This window comes from Trachymyrmex septentrionalis, unplaced genomic scaffold (genome assembly GCF_001594115.1).
Source record: "Trachymyrmex septentrionalis isolate Tsep2-gDNA-1 unplaced genomic scaffold, Tsep1.0 scaffold127, whole genome shotgun sequence".
Taxonomy (NCBI): Eukaryota; Metazoa; Arthropoda; class Insecta; order Hymenoptera; family Formicidae; genus Trachymyrmex; species Trachymyrmex septentrionalis.
Window position 1 is genome coordinate 1,056,392 of NW_017304406.1, and position 12,303 is coordinate 1,068,694.

Sequence of the window (12,303 nt, forward strand, 5' to 3'; positions counted from 1 at the left end):
GTTGCGAGCGGATTTCGTTACGAGTGCATATGCACACTACGGACGAATAGCTTGTTTCTTTATGACGCGGGATACGTCATGGCCTGGAAGTTTGCTATGTAGAAATCCGACGACCGAATATCCCTTACGCACGTGACCGCAATGCGTGTGTATGTGATATCCGCTGTGCCGTATGCGATTACAATGCTCGTACGCAACGCACGCACGCCCGGCTGGCCAGCCGTTGAAACTGGTTGGAACGGCTTCTAGCCGTTTTCATAGGCGTCACCTCCGATCAATGATAGAGCGAACACACCGCCTAGACAGCACAGAATATTTATTATTATTTATTTTTTTAAATGTTATGTAAATATTTTATACGAAGCTTTATTCGAGATATTATTGTAAGATGGAAAATAAATATTTAATGTGATATTTATGATGAATATAAATAAATATTTCTGTTAAGTATTTCTTATTTGGATTATAATATCTCATTACAATAAGTATTTCCATAGCACTAGAAGATTTACAATAAATATTTCATAATATTTATAATAAATATTTATGATCTATGCAATTTAAGACCACAAAATATTTAAAATAAGCCTTATAAATATTTATCAATATTTTGTAAATATTTTATAAATATTGTATGCTGTCTGGGTAAATAAAGAGTTATTTTACTCTTCTTATATCGAAAAGCAATCTTGAAACATCTTTGAAATCACTAGCTGTGTAACTCTGCAATTTAAACTCGATTTCTTTTCGTTTAATAAAGTAAATTCTAATCGATAGAAGAACCGATAAGAAAATAATAAAAAAGAAAAAGAATAAATTTGTTTACATTTGCAATTAAATTTAATATTAAATTAATTCAACATACGAGTAACTATTACAAAAAAAACAGGCGGAAAAGTTTCAATTTAAAAGCTAATTTTCCGCTTTGATGAATTAGAAATTCAATTTCGCGAAATGAATTCTTGTTTAACTCATTGTTTACTTGCAAAAGTGTTCTATTGTTCTGACAGGTTTCTTATGAATTTTATAACAGAGATCATCCGCGTAATAAATACATATATTCTCTGTTTAAAAAAATTGAATTCTCTAAGACTGACAGAAATTTATTTTACAAAATAACAGTCTATTTAAAACTGAAAATAAATTTGAAATCGTGATACGAAAAATTAACGAGGAGAAATTGATGACAGAAGGTAACATAGAAATGCGATTCAGGTCGTTTCCAAGGTTTCGTGCTTGCATTCGCCGACCATGATCTACATGGTTTTATCCACTGTCTCGTATGCGATCAATATCACTCAGTTTTGTAGCACACATGCACACAATCACAGAGATATTGTAGATTGATGGCGTCTAGGGTCGACATACCCTTGCACAGATTCGCGTGCGGACATTAATTTATCAGTTTTTAACATTAAACACGATATTTATAGCCGGGATCATACTAAACTGATTTCATTAAAGACTCAAAGTTAAACGAAAATAACACATTTTGTTATCAATTTACGTTTTGCCTTGATGGAACTGTTTAAATTAACTTGTTCTTATCGCTCTTCCGTTCCTATCTTCACATGTTTTTGCAAAAATTATTTCTTTTAATTACTTCATTTCAGTGATTTTGCACGGTTTCTTTAACATACATCATATATCTGCATTTGAAATAAATATAATTGTGTGGAAATTAAGTAACCTTCACATTAAATAAATCATCAGAAACGGCTAAATATTTGAAGGACTTTTTACGTTGCGTCGGAATAAATTGCGAGTCGTTTTAGCATTGGTAATCTCTTCGGTCGTGCCCCTATCTTCGTCACATGTATTGGTTAATAGAACGGTTATCACTGCGAAGAAATAAGTAAGCATTTGTTATTTATATTTTTCGCCTGATTGCATATTTCGATAATAATTGCGAGACAAACATTGTTTTTTTTGTCTTCTCAAAAATCAGATGAATTCTAAGGATCAATTACATTTAATAAAAATGTATAATGCGAATGTATAGATTCTTAATTTACAAAGTCAAGTATTTGACTGATCAATAATTGAATATTTTTATTTTCTATTATTATTCATTCATTTCATAGATAAATTAAAATAAAATTCTCTTTTTGCGTTCGATTAGATTTTAAAAGCAATCTATATATTTTGGAGATTAGATATTTACATCACATTTATAACATATAAATCTGTTTCAATTCGTTCGAATTAAACAATTTTCACTCTAAGTACAGTCAACTTTAACACAATTTTATATTGATTCTTCTTGTGACTTCTGTTTAGTCGAGAATATACACGTTTCCGGCCATATTAGTAATAAATGTTAAATAATACAAACTCTGGATTTAGATTCGCGTCTATAAATGTCTTTTACGTAACGTTTCTTTTTTTGCATTTTCGAGAGGTCGTTTCTATTTGTGTTGCTTCTATAATATTCTATATCATTATCCGTTATTATTATTAAAATATGCAGTGCGTGGACTTTATCATTCATGACTCTGTGTGTGCGTGTGTGTGTGTGTGTGTGTGTGTGTGTGTGTGTGTAAGTAACAAATCGGCGAAAAAAATGATAAGTGAGAAAAAATGTTCAGTGAGACAGGTTATTTTTTGTTAGTTTAACAAATTTTTGAAAAATGTTTACACAGAGATCTCATTTGTATTTACGTAAAAAGTTACACAACGCACGACCAATGAACGATGCATCACGAGACGAAGATTTAGTACAGCGTTATGCAAATTTTGAATCTTTCGCACCAGCGCATAAAAACGCGAGATAACGGAAGATGAGAATATTTTCGTCGATGTACACAGTATAACGTCAATTTATTAAATCCAACATTATAATATTATCAGTTTAACGTTCGAACGATTTGCGTCTATCTCTAGCTTACTTATTATTAGCTCAATCGTCCAGCTAAACAAGGTCTAATTTTGCTCGAATCATTTTAAGAATTGAATTATCTCAAATAGATAAAGATCGAAGACACAAAATTGTAAAGTGGACAACTACCGCAATGTAAACGCTTTAATAGATTTGTTTGCTTTGCTGCTCTCTTTCACATATTCATATTCGGGTGAGATCGAATAAGATTATATGCTCTTGCAGAGCTTTGAGAGATAAAGAAAATGGCAAAATGAAACCAGAAGCAAATAGAAGATAAGCAATTGCAATTGTTATTTATTTTTGTAAGTAGAATTTAAAGTCCAGTGTAAGTGACGTAACAGAATTTCTTTTAATAGAGTCTCGGTGCATAGTACATAGCGTTTGTTATCGTATACGTACGAAGTGCTATTCGGCTATCGGATTGACGACGTCAAAGAAGATTCACAACATTGTGAAAAATGTATTGATAAATATTTATATAAGTGCTATGCATATGTAAATATACGTTTGGAACAATATGATGATGATACGCTTCATTTGCGATTCCTGCGATGTGATCATGCATGCATTTTCTACCTTCTCCAATTGCAATTGTCGTGAAATGTAGAGAAGAAATTGTTTTATTTTTTTACATATTTCGAGAATTATTCTTCTATAATTTTGATACTAATGTTATTGATTAAAGATTTGAATGCAATACAGCAAGCGCAAAATCTAACAGTGATTAAACTACAATAATCCACAAAAAATAAACGAAGGTGATTCAAAAGAAATTCATATCTGTATTGAATAATTAATTCTCGCTAGCGATTTGCCTTTTACTTCTTTTTCTAATACGATTTAATTGAACACCGAGCGTAGAAACAAATTCATTTTAATAAGATCTAATTTACGCGATTTACGCCATTGTTTAGCACACATTGGAAGTTCTCGCGTGTAACGGAGTATCGGTTCTCCATAGAAATGATGTATGCGAGTGAGTATGCATCATATACTGTACTTATGCAAACTCAATAAAAAAAGAAAACATATCATTGAGTATCGTACGTACATCGTAGTGCCGTGTTAAATAATGCGACACATACGCATGCGTATGGAATGTGTGTGTATCTTCCGAATGGAAAGATGTATGTATATGTTCCGCATGCGTACGCGTGTATGCGTACGTATTGTGCTCTCCTAGTATAAGAATGGCCAGCGAGTATACCGACTCACCAGTCTTCGGCATATGTTCCGAGATACTTGAGATACTGGAGAACGATATAACATTAAGGCGAACTACGAAACAAACGATCCGAACACGACTCGTGTAATTCTTTCGTCTATCGCGTGTATGTCGATTGGTGAAAGTGAAATATTGGAACGTGATCAAAAGTGCGTGCCTTGCTGTGAGGAAAGTTTTCATTCAGGATGACGATAAAGTCGACCGACTTCGAGATGCCGTATGTGAGAAGAACGGTACGCACGTCTCTCTGCAAAAGTAGCAGTATTTCCGGTATTAGAAGATACGAAAGAAACTCGATCTCTGCGAAATGAGATGACTTCCCTTTTACATTAGAAACCTTCCTTCTTTTCCCGTATCCGTATATATAATGTATATACTCCAATAAAAATAAAAGATAAAGATATACGAAAATTTTATTTAATAAAATAATATTTCTCGCGAATATTTCGCGGCTCGCTACTTGTACGATAGATATTCGATTTTTCCGATTTGACAGCTAAAAGCCAGTAAGCAATATTTTTACATTATACTTGCACGTTGAATATTTATCACTTCTTCAATATGCCTGACTATACGTCTGATATCGATATTTGCATTTCAAGAAGAAATATAACGATGTCATTTCGAAAATGCTAAGAAAATATTCCTTACAAGAATTTTCCGAAGGAATATTCCTCTTCAAATTTTAATGTCAGGAAATTAATTAAAATTACACATACATATTTTCTCTTTTAATATAAGATAAAAATACATATTTTTCCTGTAATAACTTTAAGATAAGATTTCCCATGTACATATAGTATTTCCGATTTCTGTCATAGGGTCTTAACGGCCGATTAGCATTCGCTATCGCAGCGGCCGCTCTCGGTTCATCGTTTCAGCATGGATACAATACCGGTGTAGTTAATGCACCTCAACAGGTATAAATACCAATTTAATTCAGACATTCTTAAAACATCTTACATTTGTAATATTGATCCATTTGCAAGAACATTTGTCTAAACTGTTACATTTAATTTTTTTTTTAATATATACACAGAAAAAAAAAGTTTCTTTGGATTTAGTATTCCTATAGGAAATTTATTTAACTAAAATTTATTTCATCGAAACAACATATGCTTGTACGAGATATTATTTGTTTGAATAAAAATTTTGTTGTTCCATTCGAGAAACCTCTATTGCTTGACAGAAATAACATTATTATTTGAAGTAATATCTTTCAATCAAATAATATATATTATTCGGTTACAATGAATACAAACAATGAAACAAATTATTTATTTAAAAATAGCAAAATATATTGATACAGATTGTTCTACGCAAATAATTGCTTTCTTAGAACAACAATTACATTTTTTGGCCGAAATTATTATGTGCTATATCAATTATGTTTGTATCATACAGTTTGATCGCGAAGATAGACATTATCTGTTCAAACAAATAATATATTTAAGACAAAGATATACATTGTTTTAAATTCAAACAATCGCACTTATTCAAACATCATTGGTTTGTTTGAATCATTCCAAATAACAAATTTATTTGAATTCAATAACATTTATTAAATCCAAAGTATTCTCTGTGTAAGAAGTATATATCGTATAGATTAAATTCCTACGTTAGAATTACGAATCCATCTAATAATATGATAGTAAAATACTTATGATGTACGGAAAAAAAATAAATAAATAATGAGTGAAAAATTATGAAAATTACTAAATAAATGTTCTAACATTTATAGCTTATCGAAGACTGGATCAAAGACCTGAAAACAAACCGTACGGGTGTTCCAACGGAAAAGACGGAAGTGACGTTAATTTGGTCGTTGGCGGTGTCGATATTTTGCGTCGGTGGAATGATAGGAGGTTCCATGATAGGCTGGGTAGCGGATCGCTTCGGCAGAAAGGGCGGTCTGCTGCTGAACAACATCCTGGTCCTGATGACTGTGATCTTCGAAGGTAGCGCCAAGGCGGCGAAGAGCTACGAAATGATAATCGTCGGCAGGTTCCTGATCGGTATAAACTCCGGGCTGAATGCTGGCCTAGCACCGATGTACCTGGCTGAGATCTCGCCCGTGCATCTACGTGGCGCCGTGGGCACCGTCTACCAGCTAGTCATCACCATTTCGATTCTGGTATCGCAAATCCTCGGTCTGGAGCAAGTCCTTGGTACCGCCGAACAGTGGCCGTTGCTACTATGCTTGACGATCGTACCAGCGATCTTCCAGATATGCACGCTGCCTCTTTGTCCCGAGAGTCCCAAATACCTGTTGCTCAATCGCGGCAAGGACATGGATGCGCAAAGAGGTGAAAAAGATAATATAATTTATTTCGTCACAAATAGCAAATGTAAAGCGCGGATAAAAGAGATACTTTGAGAGGAATTTATGAGTATTCCTCGAAATCCATAAATTGCTTCTTTTAATCTGTCGCTTTATGCGTCATAGAATAAATTCAAATCCTTTGTCCGATCTGTTCGCTTTGTCGGCTTTGTTCCTTTTTTCATATTTATCCTTTTTTCTTAATAGCGCTGTCCTGGTTACGTGGCACGATCGAAGTTCATGACGAGATGGAAGATATGCGGGCAGAGTACGAGTCGGTGAAACTGGTGCCGAAGGTCACTCTGCGCGAACTTTTTGTAAATCCAGCGCTTCGTATCCCGTTATTCATCTCGATCATGATTATGTTCGCCCAGCAGTTATCCGGCATAAATGCCGTCATGTTTTTCTCAACGAAGATCTTCAGGATGGCGCAACTCGACAAGCATGCCGCTCAGAACGCCACGATGGGAGTCGGCGCTATGAACGTCTTAATGACCATCGTCTCTTTGGTGTTAGTAGAAAAAGCAGGCAGAAAAACGCTACTTTTGGTCGGATTTTCCGGCATGTTCGTGGATACCGCTCTACTTGCCATTTGTCTCGTATTCGCTGTAAGTATTCTTAATTTACGGTCCATTTCATACTAAATACAAATGCTCCGAAGCATTTTTTTTTTATCGATCACTAGAAAAATTCTTTCTTCCGATTGGTCAATCAAAAGCTTCGAAGCGTTTGTAGCACCAAGTGAGCCGCACTCTTATTCTTCAGTTAGTTCAAGATATACAACAACTCTCAAATTTGTCTTTTGATATAATTAAATGTTTTATTCGTACATTGTAGGAAACCTCACGCGCAGCAGCATACTTCTCGATTGTGCTTGTCATCATGTTCGTCGTTCTATTCGCCACTGGACCAGGAAGTATTCCGTGGTTCCTGGTGTCAGAGTTGTTCAATCAATCCGCCCGACCATCCGCTACCTCCATCGCCATCGCCGTCAACTGGACCGCAAACTTCATCGTCAGCATTGGCTTCTTGCCGCTGCAGGAGGTACTAGGTGCTTACGTGTTCATCATTTTTGCGGTGTTGCAGTTGCTCTTCACGCTCTTCATATACAAGAAAGTGCCGGAAACGAAGAACAAGACTATGGAGGAGATTAGCAGTATGTTTAGGCAAATATCGTATCAATGAGGACAAAATGGATAAAATATTTTCTCAAAAGCAAAATCAGGAATGAATATAAGTACGTTCGTTTCTATTTTTCTTTTTCTGCGTCGAAGAATTCAACGGTTTCGCGAAAATGGCATATACTATTTTATGATCTATTAACGCGCTTCCAACATTCTGTCCACACGCAATATCAAAATTCATCGAAAAGATACTCGGTGAATATTTTGTGCATAATCATGATGTGTGCTACGATGTATTCGACGTAGTTACATCCTGCAATCGTGCCAATCCGGAAAACTTAACTTTTCGTTATTTAATTATTCTACTTTTTTAATTTTATTTTTAATTTCTTTAATTCGGAAACTATGTTTCCAAGTTAAGTCGCACGAACACGCGCACATAATTTCGCCTTGAGCTTTAAATTATAAACTTAATCTTATAATTAGTTCCTATGTATTGCGTCTAGCGAAGAAAAAGTCGCGAGAGGAACAATCGAAATGACGCGAAACAGCTTAGAAAACATGATTCGTTCACGAGTTCTTTTCGAATAATGATTTGTTCCTTGCTTTAGGGACAATATAATGTATTACTTGCCATTACTTGTACGAGTACGAAAGACCATAACTCTAGTCATGAAAAAAAACCTGTAGACGGAATATACCCACACAATACAATTCTCTGAGAAAAGTCCTAAGGACGTCCTTAAGACGTAGATGTCCTCTGTATGTCCTTACGACCCTTGAAAAACTGTGTTGTATGAGTAATCTTGGAAGAATCTTATATGCTGGTTGATTTTATTTTTATTATCGAACCTTCGATTCATTTTACATCGACAGATTCGTACCGCTTTGCTAAGCGAATTTTTAATGCGATATATCATGTGAAATATGCTATATTTTAAAGAAATTAATAATCGAGTACAATTTTATAGAATAACGATTTTACAATAGCGCATGAAAAACTTGCGTTGTCCCTATCGAATTACATTACATCACGTTATCGTAAAAGAATTTAAGAACTGTTGTTAAAAAAGGAATAGAACTGATTGTGTCGATGAATGAAGAGCGTATCAATTGCCTTTTTTATGAAATAATTTATAATACAAATTTAAAGAATATTTTATTATACGTAAGCTGAAACGCAAGTTTTATTCAATCGAGAACGGAAAGAATGATGTTAGGATAATTGTAAATAAATATAGAGATATGTAAAGATTAGTATTGTGCATAGCGTAGGTAATAATTATATTTATGTATGCATGTAGATTTGATTAATGTTGTTTAAAACTATTATCAAAACTATTATCATATTTTTAAATTATTTAGATTAATTTTAATAGTGTATACATATATGAAAGGAAACATGCGATATACTGAACGTAACTCAGGAATTTTACGCTGATCGTTATCTCGTAAACAGCAGATGGATACAATGTTTTATTTTTACGCTGTATCTTTCCGTATCTCTCAAGGAATACTCATTTGTAACCCGTTTTAGTATATGTATATTAAAACTTATTGATGATATATATTGTACAACAAAAAGCATCTAAGTTTGATAATTCGTTAAATAAATCATCGATTTTTATCTACTTTGTGTAAAACATATCATTTGAAAAAAAAATCTGATCGATCAAGATTTTTCACTTTATGTATATGATTAGTACGTTATGTGTATGATTAGTACGTTATCCACACTAGAGAGTATGTACAATGTATGCAAAGTGTGTTAATCGCAAACGATTCAACTTGTCGCAAAACTGTACATAATAATAATTCTCATATCTTTTAGTTAATTGATCGCTAATTATCATATAAGTTTTTGCAACGCAATTAGCATTTTAGATGATTTTTTTATAAATAAATCTGTAGACTCTTGTTAATCAAAAGGAATAATTAACGTTAAATTCGATAATTTATCGTTTGTACGTGAAGAATTATTTACTATAATTGTGACAATAGATCAGAATTTAGCATCCCTATTCATATGCCTGCCTACAAAATGTGTTATAGTTTTATAATACTCGATGCCAATATCATCCAAATAAAAAGGAATATCAAGAGCAAAATATATGTATATTTTTAAATTACTCGTATCGTTTAAAAATCTTCTATGCAATGATGATATTTATAATATTTATATAATCTTATCTTAAAAGCTTCTTTTCGTTGAGATTGTTAGAGTACTTCGGTTCCGAGAAAATAAAGTATTAAAAGATTTTCGGAGTCGCGCTGATTTCGAATCCGGACACAAAATTTGAAAAATCAAAATAGCTGAACCAATATGGCGAATAAAAATATTATAGCAATATTAAAAATCCTCCGATTTTAGCAAAATGTAACATAGCAGAGTCATTAAAACTATTATAAGCAATCAGCACACAATTTCTGTAAGTGTCGTGCTAGATCCAGATATAAAAAAATATGAACTCTGTTTAAAAATTTGAAATACAGCAGACAAAAATATGCAAATTATAAAAGTCTGCCAATTTTCGCGAAATGTAATATTAAAAGATTTATGGAATCACTGATTCCAAATTCAGACACAAAATTAGAAAATTCAAAATAGTTGAACCAATATAGTAGACAAAAATGCTAAAAGTCGCTCGATTTCGGCGAAATGTAGCGTTAAAAAGTTTATAAATTGGCGGATTCCAAAACCGAATTTTTGTCGTTGATACCGAATCTGAGTTCAAAATAAAAAAATTCACTGAATCAATATAGAGGACAAACTTGTTATAACTCTAAATTTAAAAATTAAAAATAGCTGAATCAATATGACGGACGAAAATGCTAAAAGTCGTCCAATTTCGACGAAATGTAACATTGGAGGATTTTCATAGACGTGGATTCCGATTTCTAACTTAAAATTTCGAATTAAGAAATGCCTAATCCATGGTGAACGTAAAAGATTTTCAGATACGTTGATTCCGATTAAAAACTTAAAATTTGAAGGGAAAAATAATTAATGTTTTTTGACTATATTCAAAATTTGCAGTGTAAAAAGTTACCGATTGAAATGTCTTGAAATTAAATGATTTTCTTCCATCACAAAAAGACCATTTATAACAATTGAAACACCATTTCGTTTAAGGGATTAATGTCAATTTAATATGAACCATATCGTATAGACCAGTTTGTAAGAATCAAGATAAACTGAAGGAATTGCTTTAAGTAGCGCGCTAATAAGCTAATAATTAAAACAAGATATATATCTAAAAACTATTTTATACATATACGTAGTACAGCAAATTTTATATTTGTTGAATATGTTGAAATATGTTGAAACTCCAAAATATAGCTTCTGATAAGTTCTGATAAAAATTCCGTCGAATGATTTATCGCAAATGACAATTTATCGATTCGAATTTATTGATCGCTCTTTTACTGTTTACCGATTAATCGATTTCTCAAATATTCTGATGAGATAAAGAAAACTTTATACGGTAGAGTGCACAAAGCGCTAGTGTCGCAAATCAACCGCAATATCGCGAAGAGAATGTTTTAGCGTCTTAATTTTCCATTTTTTAATATATATATATATATATATACACATATACATAATTTGTATGCTAGCCTATCGTAAAAAGTAAATAACAATCTCCAATACCAACCGGGTAATACTGATCGTAATGAAGGCGAAAACGCGACGAGGCGCGCGTATCGTTTCGTTTCGTTCCGTTCAAGTACTCGGAGTAAACACGAAGCGGAGGCGCCGTGCTCGCAACAACCGCATGCGTGTGCTTGCTGGTTCCTGGCCTCGCGGTCGTCCGTCTAACGTCATAAGAATTCCTCCTCAAGCGACAGGACGAGAGGTGGAGAGAGTTAACAGCCAAGACTCCGTGTCTATTGGCGTCGCGTCGCGTCGCGTCCGCTCGAGTCTCGAGAGGTGGCCGAACCGCCGAATCGAACGACGGCGGCGGTATTCGCGTTTGTTGTCGCCGCAGGACGCTCAGACGTTAGAGACGCTTTAATGTGCATGAGGCGAGTGCGGGTGCGGGGCATGCTCGTAGCGGGTGCAGATGGTCGCGGTAGTCGCCGCGGCGTCGGCGGCAAAACTGCGGCAACTGCGCTCGTGTCAACAAAATGTCAAACCAGTCAAGCGTTAGCTCGCTGTCCGAGCGACTCGTCGTGAACGGTGAGAAGAGCAGGAGCAGGAGCAGCGTCAACGCTGCTGGTGCCGCCACCGGCGCTGTCAGTGGCAACGGCGGTTGCCGCGGGGTGAGAGGAGTAGGAAAGGGCAGTTGCGTGGGTGGTGGTGGTGGTGGTGGAAGTATCTTTGATTCTTACAGTGGTGCCGATTCTTGTGTCAGTCACATCAGTGCCGGTAGTAATAAGAATAATAATAATACTACTGATATCATTGGTAACGGCGGCGTACTCGTTGTTACCGGCGGCGTCATCGGTGGCGCCGCGGACGGTCTCCGCGACGTGACGTTATCCGACGCCTTCCGCGACACGACGCCAGTGAATTTCTGCCGCGAGACGACAGTACCGCGTACCTGTAGCGGCGACTGTCGTTGTTGCACTTACGCTGTCGACGCATTATTATCCTCGGTGACAGGAGCGACGACGTGCCTGGCCAACGGTGGCGAGGACGACGACGTCGCCGCCGATGACGACGACGACGACAACGACGGCGACGACGACGACGACGTCGACGACGACGACGACGACGACGACGTCGCAACGTCGATCAACTATCGTGAGATTA

General features: G+C 35.2%; 2 protein-coding genes across 6 annotated transcripts in view; both read left to right on the forward strand.

Moving 5' to 3' along the window:
- LOC108756423 (solute carrier family 2, facilitated glucose transporter member 1-like) overlaps nt 1-9,181 on the forward strand; it is a 27,663-nt gene extending 18,482 nt beyond the window's left edge. For 4 of the 5 annotated variants that reach the window (XM_018500203.1, XM_018500204.1, XM_018500205.1 and 1 more), the window contains 4 exons: nt 4,928-5,026; nt 5,848-6,412; nt 6,634-7,034; nt 7,264-9,181. In XM_018500203.1, the coding sequence (XP_018355705.1) occupies nt 4,928-5,026; nt 5,848-6,412; nt 6,634-7,034; nt 7,264-7,611 (1,413 nt within the window). In that variant the 3' untranslated portion in view covers nt 7,612-9,181. Of the gene's footprint in view, nt 1-3,918; nt 4,340-4,927; nt 5,027-5,847; nt 6,413-6,633; nt 7,035-7,263 lie in introns of those variants that run through there. The other variant, XM_018500206.1, reaches the window with a different exon arrangement.
- Nucleotides 9,182-11,270: 2,089 nt separating this feature from the next.
- The window catches only part of LOC108756508 (male-specific lethal 1-like 1), a 5,248-nt gene continuing 4,215 nt past the window's right edge, over nt 11,271-12,303 (forward strand). Inside the window, exon 1 of the mRNA XM_018500386.1 lies at nt 11,271-12,289. Coding sequence (XP_018355888.1) covers nt 11,676-12,289 — 614 coding nt within the window. The 5' untranslated portion in view covers nt 11,271-11,675. The remainder of the gene's footprint in view (nt 12,290-12,303) is intronic.